The sequence below is a fragment of the Elephantulus edwardii genome, unplaced genomic scaffold (genome assembly GCF_000299155.1).
Source record: "Elephantulus edwardii isolate Elephantulus edwardi_28Jun2011 unplaced genomic scaffold, EleEdw1.0 scaffold00262, whole genome shotgun sequence".
Classification (NCBI taxonomy): Eukaryota; Metazoa; Chordata; class Mammalia; order Macroscelidea; family Macroscelididae; genus Elephantulus; species Elephantulus edwardii.
This window is the reverse complement of record NW_006400012.1, coordinates 3,115,467-3,137,490: the sequence shown is the minus strand read 5'-3', so window position 1 is coordinate 3,137,490 and position 22,024 is coordinate 3,115,467. Positions and strand designations below refer to the sequence as shown.

Sequence of the window (22,024 nt, the reverse complement as noted above, 5' to 3'; positions counted from 1 at the left end):
CACATCCTCATCCCTCTGCTTACACCCTCACCCACCGCTTTTGGATCCTTATACTCATTCTACAATAATGGTTTTATACAATATTTATCCTTATGGGACTGAGTTATTTCACGCAGCATAATGCTCTCCAGTCCCTCCCATGTTAGGTAATAATTTGCAAAGTCATTGCTCCTGTGTGCTGCATAGTATTCCACTGTGTACATTCCAAATGTACCATAATTTCTCAATCATTTATGGTTCAACATTTGGGCTGTTTTCATGTTCTTACAATGATGAATAATGCTGCTATGAACACTGGTGTACAAATCTCCATTTGTGCCTTAGTTCTCATTTTCTTAGGGTATATTCCAAGTAGTGGAATAGCTGGGTCATACAGAATTTTTATGTTCAGCTTTTTGAGGAAGCACCAAACTGCCTTCCAGAATGGTTGTACTATTTCACAATCCCACCAACAATGTATAAGAGTTCTTTTCTCGCTACATCCTCTCCAACATCTATTACCTGTTGCCCGATTAAACTTTGCCACTCTTACTGGAGTGAGGTGGTACCTCATTGTGGTTTTGATTTGCATCTCTCTTATTGCCAGTGATTTCGAGCAGTTCTTCATGTGTCTATTTGCAATTATATTATCTTCCTCGGTGAAAATTCTTTCCATGTCTTTTGCCCATTTTGTAATTGGGTTATCCGTCTTTTTCTTGTGTAGGCCCAGGAGTATTCTATAGACTTTCGTTATGAGACTCTTGTCTGATATGGTATTACCAAATGTTTGTTCCCAGTCTGTAGGTTTTCTTTACACTCTGTTGGGAAAAGGTTTTGATGCACACATGAATTTAATCTTTAGAAGGTCCCGTGCATCAATTTTATTCTCTTCAGACTGTATTTCTGGTTGTATTTGGCAGTCTCTTTATACCTTGGACTAGCGCTTCTAAGCTTGATCCCTGTTTGTCTCTTATGAAAGTATATATGCAAAACCAAGAGCCAACACCATTTTCAGTGGAGAAAGACTAAAATCATTTTCCATGCAAACAGGGACCAGAGAAGGATGTCCACTGTCACCACTTCTTTTCAATACTGTATTGGAAGTGCTTACGAGGGTAATACGACAAGAGAAGGAAATAAAAAGGCAGCCAGACTGGCAAAAAGATGGTTAAGCTGTCTCCATATGCAGATGATATGACAGTGTACACAGAAAACCTTAAAGACTCACCAAATACCTGTAGAGTTAATAGGCCAATTTAGTAGAGTGGCAGGATATAAGATCCATATCCAAAAATCAACAGGATTCCTCTACAGTAACAAATGGAACACAGAGAAGGAAATCAAGAAAGCAAATACCATTTACAATAGCCTACCAAAAACTGAGATACTTGGGAGTGAACCTAACTAGTGATACAAAAGACTTATACAAAGAAAATTACAGGGAATTTCTGCAAAACACAACAGAAGCCCTTAAGAAATGGAAAAAATGTGCCCTGTTCATGATGGATAGGAAGACTCAAGGTTGTGAAAATGACAGTCCTACCAAAAGCAATTTATACATTCAATGCATCCAGGTACCAAATTTATTTTTCAAAGAGATTGAAAGGGAAATGATCAAATTTATTTGGAGAGGCCAAGAGACCCCAAATAAACAAAACACTTCTGAGAAACAAAAATGAGGTTGAAGGAACAGCACTCCCTGACCAAAATCTACTATACAGTAGTAGTAACCAAAACAGCATAGTACTGGTACAAAGACAGGCACATAGAATGGAACAGAATTGAGAACCCAGAAAAAGACCCAGCTATCTATGGTCAACGGATATTCAATAGGAAATCAAAGCTATCAAATGGGAAAAGGATAACTTCTTCAACAAATGGTGCTGGCAAAACTGGACTTCCACCTGCAGAAAGGTGAAAGAGGATCCACGTCTCACACCATACACAAAAATCAACTCAAGGTGTATCAGAGACATGGCAGAAAAGCCTCAAACCATAGTAATTTCTTCAAACCATAGTAATTTCTTGAAGGGAAGTTCTCACGCTGAAAATACGTAAGTTTGAAAGTCTGAAGATTTCAGAGAAAATGACATACCATTATATTCTGTCTCAGCTTGTTGCAATTTAAGAATTGTGCTGCCAATTCAAAGACACCTGACTCGAATATATCGGTTGATCCACAGACAATGAAGGGCAATCTCCTCTCGGGTGCTTTACTGCCTCTGAAGGAGGGTCATATGGGTTAATTCTGACTTGATGGTGGTGCACAACCACCACCACTACCTCACCTGCAGGAGCTCTGGTAACTCAGTGGTAAGGAGTTGCTCTGCCACTCCAAAGGCACATAGTATCCTCCAGTAATGTTTTAATCCACTGGCTAGCTGTTCCTTGGGAGAAAGATGGGCAACCTCCTCCCACACATTTACTGCTTCAGAAAATCTGCTGGAGTGTCAGCTAGGAGTTGGTTCCAATTTGACAATACTTAATAACCACGACCTCTCTTGTGATTTCTTTAGTCAGTCTAACTAGGCTGAAAACTTGTAGTAGTTATGTGCTGTTGAGTAACCCACCTACCCCCATTATCCCAGTCACTGAAGCAATCCATCTCATCAAGAGTCTTCTTCTCTTGTGCTATCCCTCCACTTTCCCAAGAATAATGTCCCTCTCCAAGGACTGGTCCCTCCTTGCCATATGCCCAAAGAATGTCAAAAGGAGCTTCAGAATCCTTGTCTCCAAGGAGCAGCCTGGCTTCATCCTCTCTAAGATGAACATGTTTGTTCTCCTAGTAGTCCATGGTATATTCAATACTCTTCTCTCCAGCACCACAGCTCAAAAGCATTAATTCTCCTTTTATCAAACTTAATACTAATTAAAATATGAATATCCATCAAATTAGTAATACTTGACATAACTAATAAACATAAGAATTAAAACAGTCTCAAGAACAAACTGTTTCCTGGCAGAGCTAGTATTTTCAGAAGGAAGCATTTGCTTGCTTTACTTATCAACCATTAAAACGTCTTCCTTTCACATTTATATATATTCTTTGTTCTCTTAGTATTGAAACGTTCTAACAATTCAGATTCTTCTTAAATGATCCATTAAGGAATTATTTAGAATATAAAATAAGTAAAGGGTATCTAAAACTCTAGCTGTGAACCTGGACAGGTATAGAGAAATTTCCTCCCACCTCGTAGAAGTTTCACGTTAAAATGAAAGTACAGAAAATTATGTCTTGTGTGTATTGGGGGTTAAGTAATCACCCAATAGTTGTTAGTTGTAGCCCACCAGCCACTCTGTTGAAGAAAGATAGCCTTCTCCAGTAAAGATTTACAGCCACAAGAACCCAATGCAGGGTCACCCTGAAATGGAACTGACTCAAAAGTAGTGAAAAACTGTCTTTCAAATGACTCCTTACCATTCAGTAAAGTAACACATAACTATTAGCAGGGAGGTATTTTGAATATCTTTTTAATAGAGAACAAAACAGGATTCTAAAGTTTATTTCTACTGTTAAGTAATTTAAATTGACTAACACAGTTTCTTCATCAGATTAATGAAAACAGGTATATAGTTAATGAAAATGAAGTAAAGGATATAATAGCATATGATATCAAATAGTTTGGGCCAATGTAAGCATTTTTCAGGTAAAATGAAATACTGGCTTACTTACCAGTGCTGCTTCCCAGCCCCACTGTCTGTATCTTGGATCATGAGTGAATCGCCATAGGTACCAGTAGGTTTCAATTACTTCTGGGCGGAGGATGTAATACTTTTCAGCCTGTCGGACTGCCACAGCCTCTAGTGCACCATCAAATTTGAACGATTCAGGACCTAGCTTTAATGCTGAAACATGATAAAAGAAATAAATAAGCAACAAAGCAACATAAAATAATTTCTGTTAGTTGACAGAGTTTCCCTCCCTCCCCCAAAAAAAACACTGGGAAAAAAGAATCCAACCTTGGCATGAAGCTGTATTTGTTTGTTTGAGTGCCCTGTTTTGCAAATGTGTTACTTTAAAATATTCACATTTGGTTTTCTTATAATAGGCTTATAAATAGGCTTATTTCCTATTATTCTGACATGCACTAATTCTCATGAATAATGCACATAAGCATACTGTTAAATCTAACTATACTGACAAATATCCAAAACCCTTAGGAAAACACAAGCATATTACATATTTTATTCTAGTAAAAAAAATGATACCCACTGTATGGTACAGAAAGTGTTCAAAAGAAAAGATATAACATTTTAAAGCTCTGTTCTGAAATTCAGTTTAATTGAAGATATATTTTTTCCTTCAAAGCCAACTACAGTATTTAAGAAACAATGTATTTAAAACTTAAATTGGTTTTTAAAGCCTCATTATCCTAAAGCCTCTGTGTATACAGGAAATTATTGTTGTTGTTAATAGGTGCCATTGAAATGACTACTTATAATGACCCCAGGAAGAAGAGATTTGAACCTTGTCCTACCTTGTGCTGTCCTCACAATGTCTGCAGGCCTTGAACCCACTGTTAAGTAATATTATAAATCCATCTCATTGAAGGCTGTCCTCACTCTTGCTGACCATCTATCTTTTTCAGCATGATGCCTTTTCCCACGATCTGGCCTCTCTTGATAACATGCCCAAAGTTTATGAGATAAAGGTTCACCATCATTGTCCCTAACGAGCAACCTGACTGTGCTTTCTCCAAGAGAGAATATTGTTATTGTTGTTGTTGTGAAGTGCCATCAAATTGAGCACAACTCACAGAGACCCTATGAATAAAAGATTTCAACTCTATATAACTATCATATTTCTCTAAGTTCACTGAATTTCCAGAGGCATATACTGTTTAGGAAGTGGATGCCAGTCCTGCTTCCAAGCCTGTCTTAATCTGGGAGCTCCACCAACACTGTCCAACATGTTAATAATCCAGCATCACAGCAACCCCAAGTTACCTTAGTATAGCAAGTTGACAGACTAGTGCTATACCCCTTAGAAGAATGTTCATCCCAAACACAATTAACATAAAGTCCAAGGGCGGCAGGCTCAAGGGCCCAATGTACTTTTAAATACAAAGTCCTGCCCACCAGTTCCTGACTGACTCTAAATATCCAGCCCATAGCTCACTGCTAGCTAAATCCAATCAGCTCACACTTGACTGGGAACAAAATAAAAAACAACCAAACAGTCCACACCCGATCCTCAACCAAAACAAAAGAACCCACTTTCCAAAATCCAACTAATTCCATTATGGTCAACACTCTTGGCACCAGTAGCCAGGAAATAAAAAAATGTATTGCGATGGGAAAGTATGCTGTTAAGGACTTCTCTAAAGTACTCAAGAGCAAATGGTGTCACTCTGGAGACTAAGGTGCGTCTGATACAGGCTACGGTCTTTGCAATCACTTGTTATGCATCAGAGAGTTGGACAATGACTAGGGAGGACAGAAGGAGAATTGATGCCTTTGAGCTGTGGTGCTGGAGAAGAGTACTGAATGTACCATGGTCTACCAAGAAAACAAACAGATTCATTCTGGGGAGGGTTAAACCAGGTTGCTCCTTGGAGGCAAGGATTCTGGGGCTTCGTTTGACATACTTTGGACATGTTGTAAGGAGGGACAGGTCCTTGGAGAGGGACATCATGCTTGGTAGGGTCGAGGGACGGCACAAGAGGGGAAGACCCTCTATGCAGTGGATTGATTCAGTGACTGGGGTAATAGGGATGGGTGTGTCGGAGGCAGTGTGATTGGCACAGGATAGAGCAGAGTTTAGGGCTGTTGTACAGAGGGTCGCTATGAGTCGCAAGTGACTCGATGGTACATAACAACAACAATATTCTTCACCAACACCATAATACAAAAAGAGATTAAAATAGCCTATCACTGTTACAAAGAATGTAATCAGTTACTTCCCATTTATCAACTTGAATTGGCTATTAGACACATAGTTCAATATTACATACTTTTTTTTTATATTCAAGTTGGAATACAGCAGCTTATGAAAAGGCTTTTAAAGAATTCTCTCTAATTACACATCTAGTTGGACCTATATCTGGACAAATAAGGTCATTTTCCACTGGTATGTTGTAGGTTACATTCAATGACCATTCTCTCTCAATTACCTTTTTTTCTACTGGGTTGCATTGGTGGTAAAGTTTAAAATAGTTTCAAAGTCTCTTTCTTTAAGGAACAGGGATATTTTTATGTATTTTCAGGAAAGAAAAGTGGTACAAGAATAAAATCATACCACAGCTGCTGGCATGACATATACTGGTGTGGCCAAATTGAGCATTACACAAAGGAGGTGAAAATGAAGTCTTCCTTACTTCAGTCTCCAGTTAAAACTCAAATCAGAATGGAAAACCAAAAATGAGTGCCGAGAGTTTATTAAAAGTAAAAGATGTGATCCAGGAGTTAGTAACCACAGGTCTTGACTACTAAATCTTGAATAACCAAGTGCAAGTTAAGCAAGATCCTACCCAGAAAAGCATAAGCTTGTGTCCAAGAAGCTCCAAAATTGAATATAAAACTTCATGTGTGCATTCTCAAAGGAATCTGGTATTAGGAGTAACTGTTAAATTGTCAATTGGTATTATGTAACGTAATCTGTATTCAGGTTATAGACAAAGTCTGCCATAAGGAAAATAAGATTTATTGTTCAATAAATACTTTAAAAATAATTCTATAAATCAAACATCATAAGCATGAAGGGAGCAATCCAACAAAACATTAACATGGGTAACTGTGTCTATATTATGTTTTCCTTACAAAATCTCTTAAAGTGCTACAAGGTGATTAGAGAAAATTTTCAACCTTAATCTTAAATGCTAGTTTTAAATTAAGTACTAAATTCTTTTAGACTGATAAAGAGAATCTGGATCAGAATATAAATTTAATGCATGATAATATTTTAAATTTCTTTTTAAAAACACTTCTTTTAAAAATTACAATTTGTCCCATCAACAAACAAATGGATAGAGAAGCTGTGGTATACTCACACAATGGAATACTACGCTGCATTGAAAAACAAGGAACTCGTGCAATATAATTCAAAATGGGTGACCCTGGAGGACATTATGCAGAGTGAAGTACCTCAGTCACAAAGGGACAAATATTGCATGGTGCCACTGTTGTAAAACAGTGAGACTGAGAAAGACGGGTTAAATAATGTATACTGCATTGAAACAGATGAGGGAGAAAACTATTTAAAAGGGATATGTGATTAGGCATTTTTGTCCAGAGCAAAGGCTGCGCAGTGGAGTGGACCTGGTGGGAGGGACTGTAAAACAATGAAAGAATTTTTTCTTTTACTTTTCCAAGAGGGGAGTGTACTGGGCAGAAGGAGGGTTGGGAGGGGATAAAAGTGCAACAATGAATGAATGGAAATCCAAAGTCTCTGTAAATTTTCATTGAAATTAATAAAAAAGTTTTAAAAATTTACAATTTGTTTATTGGTCATTTACAACTTTTCAAACAAGGTAAATAACACATTTATTCTGTGAACAGTTGGTGAATTTACAGATTGCCTTTATTGACATATTAAAAAAAATAATCTCCCTGCTTTTTGTACAAATGACTGCCAATTCTAGACTCAAACAAATGAAGATAAAAAACCAGATAAAATTCCAATTCAAGGTAAATAAATCTATTAGCATAAATGTATTATTAATGTGGTTGTTGTTAAGTATCGTCGTGTTGGAATCAACCCATAGCTAACCTTCCAGCAGGTCAATCCTCCTGGTTAAGGGTCGTCTTCTGCTTTGCTGACCCTCCACCCTTCCCAGCATCCTATCCTCCAAGGAATAGCCCCTCCTAGCAAAAATGATCTGCTCTGCATACAGATTGTTGCAAATATATGCAGCAGTCACAAAACTAAAAATGAAGAGATGGTGGAATTCTATCAATTTCTGCAGCCTGAAACTGATTAAGTATGTAATAAAAATGCATTAATAACTGGTGACTAGAATGCAAAAAGAAGATAGATAGGAAGTGGGAAAATATGGTCATGGTCAAAGACATTATATAGATAGCACATCCATTATTTGGCCAAACCATGGCTCTTATGCTTCTGAAAGATAATTCTCTTATGTGCTCTTTTGTTTAAAAAATTATAGCAAAATTTTTTCCCTAACATTCTACTTTACACCTATTTCCATTCCTTATCCCTAATTTTCTATTCTTATTTGATATTTAATTTATAATAGGAAAAATAAGTATTCTGAAAAATAAAAATTTATTGAAAAATAATTTTGTGCCAGACTTAAAAATTCCTTATTTATTTCCTCATTCTCATTGCTATTGTGCTAAAATTGAATCACAGCCTTCCCTCCAACAGTTCTCTGAGGCTGTAAAATGCATGGCGGCAAACTATCCATCTTTCTTCCTTGGAGCCACAGGTGACTTTGAGCCATCAGAGATGTACAACCCACAGGGTAGATGCACAACTCTCTACAGGCTAAGCCACCACAGTTCCCTAAAAAATAATTCTAGTAGATATAAAAACCATATAGTATAAAGAAAAAAGAAGTGCACAAATTATAGTAAAACACAAAATGTGATAAAAGTTAGTGCTGCTGTTAGTTGCTTTTGGGCTGCTGCTGATTCCTAGTGACTATAATTGTAAAATAGAATTGCTCCAGGTGGACTGAAGGATGTGATGTTTCAGAAGCAGACTAGTAGGCCTGTATCTCAAGGAGTCTTTGAGTATGTTTAAACTATCACCTTTTAAGTAGTATTAGGGTACCTGCTGTCTACACTAAGTTTACTATGGAAAATTACTACAATCAATATTAATAAAAGGAACGACCAAAGGTAGCATAAATTAGTTTGCTAAGTCAGAAAAATGCAGTTTGTAGAAGTATTCCAAGGCAGAATCTGGAAAGATTGAGAAAGAAGTACTTTTGAGTCAAGAAAAAAATTTCCACAAAAGCAAAAGCAGAAGGAGTATTTTTTGTTGTTACAAGCCAGAGTCCAGTACAACTCATAGAAGTGCTATGAACAGATATACAGCCTGTCCTATCCTGCACCCATACTTGAGTCCACTGCTGTTATCACTCTGTCAATCCATCTCCTTAAGAGTCTTTTCTTTTGCTGATCCTGTACTTCTCCTAGAATGATGTCCCTTTCTTAGTATAAAGTCCAAAGTATGAGATGAAGCTTTACCATCCATGCCGCCAAGGAGCACTCTGACTGCACCTTTTCCAAGATATATTTGTTTGTTCTTCATTGAGTCCATTGGGATATTGAGTGCTTCATCTCACATACTTTGGGCACATGGACAGGAGGGGCCAGTCCTTGGGGAGGGACATCATGCTTGGAAGCGTGAAGGAGAAGTGCAGGAGAGGAAGATCCCAGATGAGATGGATTGACACAGTAGCCAGGGCAACGGGGGTAGGTGTATTGGAGACAGTGAGACTGGCTCAGGACAGGACAGGGTTCAGAGTTACTGTGGATTGGGTTGCTCGAGTCACAGGTGACTTGACAGTACATAACAACAACAAAGAAATGTGACTGTTGATCATAACAAATTATGGCTAACACTGAGAAGAATGAGAATCACAGAATATTTAATCTAAAAACCCAGTGAAAAGAAAGTATTGTAGAAATTTAATCTCTGATTTGGTGGTGCTATCATTTCAGTGTTCAAGCACTTACCAAAATTTGGTAGTCTGAACTCCCCAGCTGCTTTTTAAGAAATATATGACAGTCTCCTAACAGCCTTGGAACACTACACAACTGTGATACTTTGTCTTGTAAGGTCATTGCGAGTCAGAATCTATCAAATTTGCACCACTTCTGTATTATGCCTCAGAATATGCTAAAGTATCTATTTCATTCAAGGTTAAAATTGAAATCACCTCTGCAGCTCAACTTTCAGTCAAAAAATGACCAGCTTCTAAGGTGAACAGTACTGATAGAAAGGTACTTACACTTAGAACATCAACCATACAAAATCAAAAGGGCAGCATTTACCTAGGGCTAACACTCAGAGGCAAATGAGAATAGTTAGTATGATGAATGGAAACAAGTATCACAGTGTAGAAGTGGGAAGAGTGCCATTAGAGTGAGGGGATTTTAATTACTGTCATAAAACAAAAGGTATACAAATGGCAGGATGGAATTTACTGTGTAAAATTTCACTCAAATCACATAAAAAATTACCCTGAAGAATACAGCATAAAAAAGTTAAAAATATTTTATTTATCACTGTAGCTACCTATGTGGCTACAGTAATAATCAGAACTGCCAATGAATTAATTACTATTCAGTATTATGACTAAACTCAGCAACGTTTCCTACCAACTTAGGTAAATATTATATGGTAGGCAATGCTTACAAATGAGGAAAAATAGTTATCAAGATTCCCAAATTTTAAATTAATAGTTATTTGTAATTCAGATTAAAAATATGAAGCAAAATTTCAAATCAATAATTCAGTGTAAATTTAACTATAATAAATACTAAGGAGAGGTAGGTAGAGATTTTAAAACATACTAGCTAAAAATTATAGCAAAATTATTACAAAACACTACAGAGGTTTTAATAATCTAGTTGGAAGTAAGCAAAACTAAAATTTTACTTTTAATTAAATTATCTAAACTAAGAATAAAGACAAATAAAAACAGTGAAAGGTTTGAAAATACAGGACACAAACCAAATAGTAGTTCTCTAATGTTCATCATGAGGAGGTTCACAGTTTAATCTATCTCCAACACTAATAGTGCTAATCTGAACAAGAATGACAGCAATAACCACAGACTGCATACAACAATCATGTAAGGAAAACATTACAGGTATTATCATTCCAATTTATAGCTGAGACAACAATTGAAATTCAAAACCAAAAAGCTCACTGCTGTTGACTCTATGCCAACTAAAGGAAGGAGCAGAAAACTGGTTTCTAAGGCTGTAAATATTTATAGAAGCAAAATGGCACATAGTTCCCCCATGAAGAAGTTAGGGGTTTCCAAATGTCAACCATATAGTGAACAATCAAACTGTAATTACTGCGCCATCAACGCTCCTAACTGACATTTAGGAAGTTGTATTCCTTGCCTTAGGATCATGGATACATGAATAGTAAATAGTTGACAATTGTTGCTAAGCTGATCAAGATTCACGGGGCCTTTTCATATACAAAGAAATGTTCTATAATATTTTCCATGCTGTGACTTTTCCAAAGCAGAATTTCAGGCTAATTTTCCAAGGTGACTATGGGTGTGTTCAAACTGTAATAACTCATGTCAACTAGGGAGCCCTGGTGGCTAGTAGGTGAAGAGTTGTGCTGCCAACTCAAAGGCAGGAGGTTAAAAATTTACTAGCTGTTCAGTGGAAGAAAGATGAGCATCTCCTCCTGTATAATTTACAGCCGCTGAAACTAACTGGAGAGTCAGCTAGCTGTAAGTCTGCTTCAACTTGATAGCAATGAGTTTTGAGTACGAGGCACTAGAATATCAAGAATACTGAATTCTAGTTTACATGTTCTTTTCATACTATTACAGCAATGTCTTATTAGTATTAGCAATATTCTTATGAAATTATGAAGACAGAACACAATACAGGAATTTAATACAATGAATTACTTATGATGTTGTTGTTAGTTTAATCAATTAAGACTCATGGAAATACTATGAACAATGGATCCTAACCTTGCCCTATCCTGTGCCATCCTCACCATCCCTGATATACAAGCCCACTGCTACACTTAATGCAATGATCCAGCATGTTGAAAGTCTTCCCCTGCTACAATGGCTCTCCATTTTCCCAAGAATTGTCCGTTCCTAAGGACTGTCCCCTTCTAACAACAAGCCCAAAGATTTTGAGGCAAAGTTTCATAGTTCTTGCCTCTAAGGAGCATTCTGATTGTGCTTTCACCAAGACACATTTGTTTGCTTTGTTGGCAGGCCAAGAGATAATCGACATCTCAACACTACAACTCAAAGGCATCAATTCTTCTTCTGTCATACTTATTCACAGTCGCAACTTTCATTAGTATAGAAAATACCTGAAAAGACTATGGTTTGAGTCAGGTGCACTTTAAACCAGCATCACTGCTCCTGAGCACCTTGGAGAGGTCTTTAATAGCAGATTTTCCCAACACAATGTATCTTTTGGTTTCCTGATTGCTAATACCAAATCTGTTGATTACTGATGCAAGCAAGATGAAATTGTTTCCTACTTCAATCTTTTTTCCATCTGTCATGATGTTGCCGATAGACAGGCCTAGTGTTGAGGGCTCTTGTTTTCTGGATGTTGAGATGTAATCCTTATTGAAGACTATCATCTATAATCTTTTGCAGCAAATGTTTCAAGTCTTCCCTGCTTTCAGCAAGCAAGGTTGTATCATCTGCATAATACAAGTTATAAGGTCTTCTTCCAATCCCGATGCACATTCTTCAAAAGGCCCAGTTTCACAAATGATTTGCTCAGTATACAGATTAAAAAGGTACTCAGAAAGGATACAACTTTGATGCCCACCTTTCTGGATTTAAACCATGCAGTGTTCCCTTGCTCTGTTTGGAGAACAATTTTTTGGTATCACTATAGGTTTCACATGACACAATTAAGTGGTCTGGGATTCCCATTCTTCTCTATGTTAGCCATAATTTGTTAAGATCCACACAATCAAATGCCTGCACAGACAGCAACCTGCCCAACTGATTGGAAGAGTTCCTTTTTTGTTCTTCTTCTCCAAAAAGTGATCTAACAGATTGTGGAAATTATCAAACAATAACACTAATATCACACATAAGTAAAATCTTGCTGAATATTATCTCAAAACAGCTAGAAAAGTACTTTGACACAGAACTATCAAAAGTTCAAGTTGGATTTAAAAGAAGCTGTGGCACCAGTAATATCATTGCTCATGTCAGATGATTCTTGGCTGAAAGCGGAGAAAACAAAGAATTTATCTGTGTTTTACTGACTATGTTAAAGGTATATGACTATGTTAAAGGTATATGATTGTGTGGTTCATAAAAATTATGGCTAACACTGAGAAACACTTATAGGCAGGGAATAAATTTTATTCACAATATTTTAACAGATCCCAGCTATCTAGGTTTTACCCAAAGTTGAACCAACCTGAAAGAAGGGAAATAATCACATTCTAGTCTTATTGAGTCTATCTCACCTGAAGGAAGTAGAAAGAAGTATTCATGAAGGTGAGACTGGCTCACTAAAATACTAAGACATACTTAAAGGGCTACATAATGTTTCCCCTTGGCTTACTCATTATTATTATTATATCAATAATAAGGATTCTGCATACAAACAGGATAACAGTTAAAAGAACTGTAATTTTCGAGCTCAGTTATAGAGAAATTTTCTAGAGAAATCCTAAGACAACAGGGAAGATAAGAACAAGCAAGTTTAGCCTTTGATATCACAACTATAAAATTCCTGGCCAGCTGAACATGAGAACCCAATACTGAAAGACTACCTACTTCAGTTTCTTTTCCCAAATACATTATGTATTCCTTTCAAAACTAAAAGTCATGTTAAAATTGCAAAAAGCAGTGTGAAGAGACAAAACACGAGAAGCAGACTCAAAAGACAGCAGTGATTTTGCAACTAAAATACTAAGAATTTTTTGGTGGCATAAATCAATAATGAGTTACACTGTCAACATCAGTTGTTCCGTAAGAGAAAAATGAGCACTCTCTTCTTGAGTCATTTGTAGTTTTGAAAAACTCACTGGAGAGTCAGCTGTGAGTCAATTTTACTTTGAAGGCAATGAGTTTGAGTCTGAAGTAGAGAGATGGATGTGCTACAAAGAACCAAAAAGAAATGGTAAAAATAAAACTATAAAACTACTGCAACAGAAATAAAAGAACAACTTTGAAAATTTTAAAAAATTGGACAGAGTCAAGAAAGGAAAAAATGAGTTTAAAGATGTATCAATAGAAACTTCCAAATCTGAAAAGGGGCAGGGGGAAATTCAAAGAACAGCAGAATGAGAAGACCATATAATTTTTAAAACATTTGAACAGTTGGTATCCAAACTTGATGGAAGACATGAAATCACAAATTCCGAAAACTAGAAGACTTTAAATAGGAAAAAACTCCAAAAATCTATGTATTTCACAAAAATCATGTCAAAATGGATCAGAGATCTATATGAATAACAAGTTATAGAACTTCTAGAAGATATAATATGAAGTGATAAAAGAAGTGATTTTAGATTTAATAATACATCTTACAATGCAATAACAAACACACAATCCACAAAGAAAACTATGTTGGACTTCATTAGAACTACTAAACTCTGCCCTGAAAAGGACACTTAAGAGTATAAAAAAACAAGCCAAAGAGTGGGGAGAAATATGTACAAAACACCTACTGAAAAAGGACATATATCAAAGACACAAGAAAAATTCTAAAATCTCAACATAAAAGAAAAACCAGTTAAACAATGGGCAAAAGGTTAGAACACACACTTCATGAAAGAATACATATAGATGGCAAATAAGCATAAAACAACACTTAACAGCATATATAATTAGGGAATTAAAAATTTCAACAGTGAGGTATCTCTACACATATATTTTTGTGGTTATGTTCCATTGAGATGGCTGATTCAGGGACCTCAGAAAGAAAATGCCGCCTGATCTTGAATCATCTTTACAGTCTCTACTACTGCACTTTTATTGTTGAAACCATCTCATTGGTGTTTGTCGCCTTCTCTAACCCTCCATATTTCCAAGTATGATCTCTCTTTCCAAGGACGGTTTAGTCATGGTGGCCTAGTCTGTGGAGAGCTGATCTGCTAACTCAAAGAATAAAGACTCCTAACAACACACCAAAAGCATGTGAGACAGTCTCACCATTCTCACTTCTAAGGCTGTAACTCTTCTAAGACAAATTCATTCATTCTTTCAGCAATCCGTGGTATACTGAGTGTTCTTAGCCAATGTTAAAATTCAAAGAAACCACCATAGTTTTCCCATATTATGCAACAAGAATACTCCTATTTATCTAAATGAGTTTAAAACTTATGTCCATATGAAAATTTGCACACTAATTAGTTCTGTTCATTAGATGTCCTTTAACAGATGAATGTACAAACAAGCAATGATATATCCACAGAATGGTATATTATTCAGCTATCAATAAAAAAAAGAAGCGAAAATTTAAAAGCCACACTGCTAAATAAATAAATTTGCAAAATTTCCATTATTATATGATTCTAATTATATGACATTCTAAACAAAGCTATCTATAGAGAAAGCAGAAAGGTCAGTGTTTATCAGAGGACAGAGTTATGCTGAAGTTACATAGGGTAAAACATCATATTTAGGACAGTGAAACTATTCTGTATGACACTGTAATGGTGGATAAATGGCATCATGCACTTCACAAAATCTAAATCCCACAGGGATGCAGAACACAAAGAATAAACCTCAAATAAATTTGGATCTTAAGTTAATAATATTGGGCCAGCATTACTTCATCAGTTTTTACAAAGATACCACAGGATTAACAAAGTCTTATGGTGTACCTGACACAGGCCATGGTCTCTGAAATTACCTGATATTCATCAGAAAGCTGGACAATGACTAGCGATGATAGAAGGAAAATTGATGCCTTTGAGCTGTGATGCTGGATAAGAGTGCTAAATATCCCATGGACAGCTAAGAAAACAAATAGGTTTGTCCTAGAGAAGGCGAAACCAGGCTGCTCCTTAAATGTAAAGGTTCTGAAGGTTCATGTGACTGACCTACTTTGCACATGTTGCAAGGTGGGACCAGTCCTTAGAAAGGGATGTCATGCTTGGGAGAGTAGAGGGACAGCACAGGAGAGGAAGACTCTTGATGAGATGGATTAATTCAGTGACTGGGATAATTGGGGGGGGCAGTAATGTGTCAGAGGCAGTAAAATTGGCACAGGACAGAGCAGGGTTTAGGGCTGTTGTATGTAGGGTCACTATGAGTCGCAGGCAACTCGACAGCACATAACACAATAGTATGTACTTTCTGCTCAACATTTCTGTAAAACTAAAACTTCTTTAAAATTTTTTTATTATTTTTTAAATTCTGTAACAATAAGCTTTGTTATGACAAGCTTTCATATAAATACTGAATAGTCATTCTAATTCTCAGTATTTTACTAATTTTGGCTATATATGTATCTATGTACTTGTTATTACATAACATTAACGTTATAATATAAACTTAGCTGCACTATACACCAGTGGGTTTATGAGGAACAACACATGATTAGGATTGGAGAAACACTTTATTGATAACCTGTGATATGCAGATGGCACATCCTGGCTTGCTGAAACTGAAGAAGACTTGAAGCACTTACTGATGAAGATCAAAAACTGCAGCCTTCAGTATGGATTACATCTAAACAAAAAGAAAATAAAAATCCTCACAACTGGACCAATAAGCAACATCATGATTAATGGAGAAAATACTGAAGTTGTCAAGGATTTCATTTTACTTGGCCACAATCAATAGCCATAGAAGCAGCAGTCATGAAATCAGATGATTTGCATTGGACAAAAGATTTTCATGTTACAAAAGTCCTTTTCAAAATATTACAAAGAAAAGATATGATTACTTTATGTTGTGTCTGACCCACATCATGGTATTTTCAATCATTTCATAACCATGAGAAAGCTGGACAATGAAGAGGAAAGAATAAAGAACAACTGATACATCTGAATTATGATACAGACAAAGAATATTAAATATACCATGGACTGCTTATAGGGAGTTTCCCTGCTATCCCAAAAGCTGTGCCTACCTAGTGTTTTGAATTCACCAGCAGTTCTGTGATAGGAAGATGGCCAATCTCTTCCTGTGCAATTCACAGTCCCTTGGAAACTCAACTGAAGCGGGGAGGGAGACAGAGAGAAAGACAGACACACAGACAGTACGGAAGGGAGGGACAGAGGCAAAGGGTGGAGGGGAGAGAGCAAGAGCGAGCGAGCAAGTAAGAGACAGCGAGAAAAAGAGAGACAGCAAGAGAGAAAAAGAGAGGGGGGAGAAAGGGAGGGAGGAAGAGAGAGAAAGAATGCACGTCTGCTTTGGAAGAAATGCAGTCACAATGCTCATTTGAAGCAAGCCTGGAAAAAAACTATCCCATGTACTTTTGACACGCTATCAGAAGGACCAGTCCAGGGAGGAGGACATCATGGGGTAACAGAGGGGTCAAGCAAAGAAAAGGAGGAAGATGCTCAATGAAATGAATTGACACACTGGCTATGACTATGGATTCAAACAGCATAGCAATGATTGTGAGGATGGTGTAAAACCAGGCAGTGCTTGGTTCTGCTGTGTACCATGTTGCTCTAAGTCAGAACTGCGTTAAAGGCACCCAACAAGATGCTCTCCTAGGCAGCAGATTTACCTATTTTAATATATCCCTCAGATAGGGAACTCATTACCAGAGCTTTTATATGTTGCATGGTTCGGTGCCATCCAGGTGTTCTGTAACAGTACTACAAGCAATCCTGTGCCATCCTCACGATCTCTGCTGTGCTTAAGCCCCTGTGTCAATCCACCTCACTGAAGCTATTCCTCTTTTTTGCTCTTTACTTTTACAAATCATGATGTCCTTCTCTAGGACTGGCCCCCTCTTAACAACACACAAAAAGTATATGAGTCAAAGTGTTACCATTCATTTCTAAAAAGCACTTTGGCTACACTTCTTCCAAAATAGATTTGCTTTTTCTTTGGGTCATCCATAGTATATTCAATACTCATTGTTAATAGCACAATTCAAAGGTATCCATTCTTTTTTGGTTTTCTTTATTCAGTATTCAACTTTCGCATTCGTATGGAGCAACTGAAAGTACTATAGCTCAGGACACACACAACTTAAACTGACATCTCTGTTCTTAGCACTCTAAAGATGCCTGTAGCAACAGATACATATCATTTGATTTCCTGACTGCTGCTTCTGTGAGTGTTGACTATGGATTCAAGTAAAATGAAATCCTTCTCAACTTCAACCTTTTCACCATTTACCAAGAGGTTGCTCATTGGTCTAGTTGTGAGATTTTAAAAATTTTCTACATGTTGAAGAGTAATCATTGCTGAAAGCTACCGTCTTTGAGCATCACTTCTTGCTTTCTGAAAACAAGGCTGTGTCATCTGCATATCAAAGATTGTTGATGAGCCTTCCTCCAATCCTGATGCCACATTTTGTAGTAGTCCAGCTTTCCAGATTATTTGCTCAGCACACAAACTGAGTAGGTATGTGAAAGAATTCAGTTCTAACGCACACTTTTGCTGATTTTTAAACAATACAGTATACTTTTGTTTTGTCTGAATGACAGGGTTTTTTTTTTGTCTAAGATTCCATACAAACACAATAAATTTTCTACAATTCACATTCTTCTCAATCTTATCCATAATTTATTATGATCCACACAGTCAAATGCCTTTGCATAATCAAGAAAACATAAACAAAAATCTTACTGATATTGTTTTTAACCAAGATCCACATGATGTCAGCATTGATTTTCCTTGCTTTACATCAATTCTTCTAAATCAAGTTTGACCTTCTATATGTTCCAGACAATGTATTCTTCTCATTGTTTTTACCTCAGCAAGATTTTACTTGTACATGAAATTAATACTTTGTATCATTTCATTCTGTTGGATTATAATTTTTTTCCTTGAAAAAAAAATGAGCACAAATACGAATTTCTTCCAATTTGTTGACCCTCCAAATTTGAGTTAGGATGTTCAGAGCAGAAATCTGTTGAAGTATCTCCACTTTTGCTGTCTTCAGTATCATTGGTTCTTAATCATATGAAATTTCCTGAAATGGCAGAGGACTGACCAATTGTTTTTGGTACAGTGACTTTGTATATTTCATCTTTTCTTGATGCTCTGTGTGTCACTGAATATTTTGTCCATAGAATCCTTTACTCTTGCAATTAAAAGTTTGCATCCTTTCTTCAGGACTTTTAGTTTGAGAAATGCCAAATGTGCTCTTCATTATTAAAGCCAGAGAGAACTTGACATCCAACTCAGTGTTTCTCAATTCTTTAGCCCCTTTGGGAATCTTTTAAGACTCCCTCCTGCCCCCAACTATCTCCTCTTTACAAAAGCTTTTAATACTAAATTGATACCGTATCTTTATGACTGTTAGGTGTACCCTTCTTTATACAGAAAAGATTTTGCTGCTTTCAAAAACCAATTTGTTCCCTGTTAGAAATCATCTCATTTTCCAAGATATTTAGAACAACCCAAACCCAACCCTCTAAGCAACCTCACAGGATTTTTTGTTCTTTAAAATGACAAACCAGTTAAAAAATTACTGAACCATTAAACTACTAGTCATATGGATTAAACAATTCAAGATAACTATTGTTATCGTTTGAGTATTTTAGTTTCACAAGAGGACAAGCATGTCAGTGTAACCTAAATCAGTCAATTTTGTGTTTTCATAACTCAATCTGATCCTATGAAAGTTGAAATGAACAGCTAAAATTAATTTTTATTCATTTAGAAAAAATAATTCTATCTACTTCACCAACTGGTGAATTTTATGCTTTTAAAATTCAGAATTAAGAACAAACAAAAAATTAACTAAAAAAATAAAACCTCAAAATCTAGTACAAGAAAAAATTTCTAGAATAGAAATTCAAGTTCTCATTACAGTTTAAAAAATTATTTACTGTGTTTACCTTTGTTGATGTGAAAATGATTACATGTTTCCCTTTTAATTCCTGGGCACATATTTAACTTTGAGGTTATTTTAGACTAAGTAATTTGGTTTATTAAAATTCTTACCAGTTCTATCATACGACTCATGACAGGTACGTGCAATTTCTGCTCCAAGTTCTAAATAATGTCCAGCTTTATCCATTCTGGAACCATCTGCTCCCAGTGCAAACATTCCCCCTGCAAAGCAAGCCAAATGCCCCATCTTCTTTTCCAAGTGACCATTCTTCCATTCTCCAATAAAGGTAAGACCTCCACGAGACTTCTTAATAAGATGTTTTTCTATAGCCTATAATAAGAAAACATTGATTTTTCAAAATGTTAGAAGCAAACAAAGGGTATTTAAACTTCCTGTACCCTTTCAAATATAGTAATATGTCAGTAATAAGATAAGGAGCACTGGTGACATAGTAAATAATGTGTCAAGCTGCTAAACAACAATCAGCAGTTGGAACCCACTGAGAGTTTTGCAGGTGAAAGACAGGCAGCCTCTTTCCATAAGATTTACAGCCTTGGGAACTCGATGGAGGACTGCTTTGAGTTAGACTCAATTCACTGATAATGGGTTGGGTTTGGTAATAACATTCTGCACTGAAGTATCTTTTCTAGAGACAATTAGATATTTGCTATTGTTAGGTGTCACAGAGTTGACTACTACTCACAGAGATCCGATGAACAATATATCAAAACTCTGTCTGCCTGGTTCTGCACTATCCTTATAATTTCTCAATTATTATGCTCAAGCTAACTGTTAATCAAGTTGATTGTTGTTAATAAGTTCTAGAGGTTGTATCTAAGCTTCCTATGACCTAAATTGAATACAATGATCTCTATTATAACAACACAGGATGAAAATGAGACTTAGTTAAAGATTACCTTTCTGTAAGATAAATCTACATACATACATACATACATACATACAATGTTGTTATTGTTGTTAAGTGGCATCAAGATGTAGACAACTCAGAGTGACCCTATAAACGAAATACCTAAACACCTATATAACTTTCACTGTTTCTCCAAGTTCATAGAGCTTCCGGAGGCAAGCTATTTCGGAAGTGGATGCCACTCCTGCTTTCAAGTTTGTATTAATCAGGGAGCTTCACCAAACACTGTCCACCATGGGTAACCATTATCGAATCTGACACATCAGTGTCACAGTGTTTAGTATCACAGCAACTATGAGTTACCTCTTTACAGCATATGGATAGCCCAGTGTTATACCACTTAGAAGAATGTTTGACCAAAAACAAAATCAGGCCTGAGGATCACGGATTACTTGTCAATTTGATGATACTAATTACAAGTTTTATCTTCTTGATATAAAGGAAATGCTTAATAGTCAACTGAGATCATAATGTTAAGTTATAACCTATCACTTTATAACTTATCACATAAAACAAAATCTGAATAGCAGAAATACCTAGGATGATAAAAAAATTCTAATTAACTCAAATATTCCATGTTACTTTGCCACTTCACAAAATAACTGACAAAGGTACCAGGAGGTGGTGCCAAATCTAGTTGGAAATTATTTTTTCTCAAATTGAGGCATTTCTTTTGGATTCTGTGTCATGAAAAAGAAAAGAAAACAATCTATATAATTTAGAAAATGCTTCTATTCCTCTTGTCATTATCAAATACTCACATTTTATGTTAAAATATATATAAAAAGAACATGAAGTAGCTAATAACATTTATCTCTCATTTTAAAGGTGAAACTTTTAGGGCTCTATCCCTTTGGATACAACCAAGAGACACTCTATTCTAGGTATATCCTTTTCTCCATATATATTACATTTGTATACTGAGCAAATTATTTGTGAAATTGGACTATATCTAGAAGAATGTGGCCTCAGAATTGGAGGAAGACCATCAATAACCCATGGTATGCAGATGATACAATTTCACTTGCAGAAACTGAAAAAGACTTGAAGCACTTACTAAAGATATAAAGGCCTTCAATTGAGAGTAAACATCAAGAAAACAAAAATCTTCATCATTCAATAGGCAACACCATGATAAATGGAGAAAAGACTGAAGTTGCCAATAATTTCATTGCACTTGGATACACAATCAATACTCTGGTAATGGCAGTCAAGAAATCAAAATACATGTTTTTGAAAATATGCTGTCAAGGACTTTTCTGAAGTGCTAAAGAGCAAAGATGTCAATTTAAAGATCAAGGTCTTGAACCCTGATCCAAGCCATGGTATTTTAAATTGCTTAGTATACTTCTCAAAGTTGGACAGTGAATGAGGAAAATCAAGTAACTGATGCCTTTGAATCGTGTTGTTGGTGAATACTAAATGCATGGTCTATCAAAAGAACAAACAAATCGGTTATGGAAGAAGTTCAACTAGAGTGCT

The 22,024-nt window shown here is 36.2% G+C and overlaps 1 protein-coding gene across 1 annotated transcript in view; it reads right to left on the bottom strand.

Moving 5' to 3' along the window:
• MAN1A2 (mannosidase, alpha, class 1A, member 2) overlaps positions 1-22,024 on the bottom strand; it is a 208,234-nt gene that overhangs the window by 23,783 nt on the left and 162,427 nt on the right. Inside the window, exons 10-11 of the mRNA XM_006899582.1 lie at positions 19,725-19,944; positions 3,653-3,825 (exon numbers count right to left, since the gene is read on the bottom strand). Coding sequence (XP_006899644.1) covers positions 3,653-3,825; positions 19,725-19,944 — 393 coding nt within the window. The remainder of the gene's footprint in view (positions 1-3,652; positions 3,826-19,724; positions 19,945-22,024) is intronic.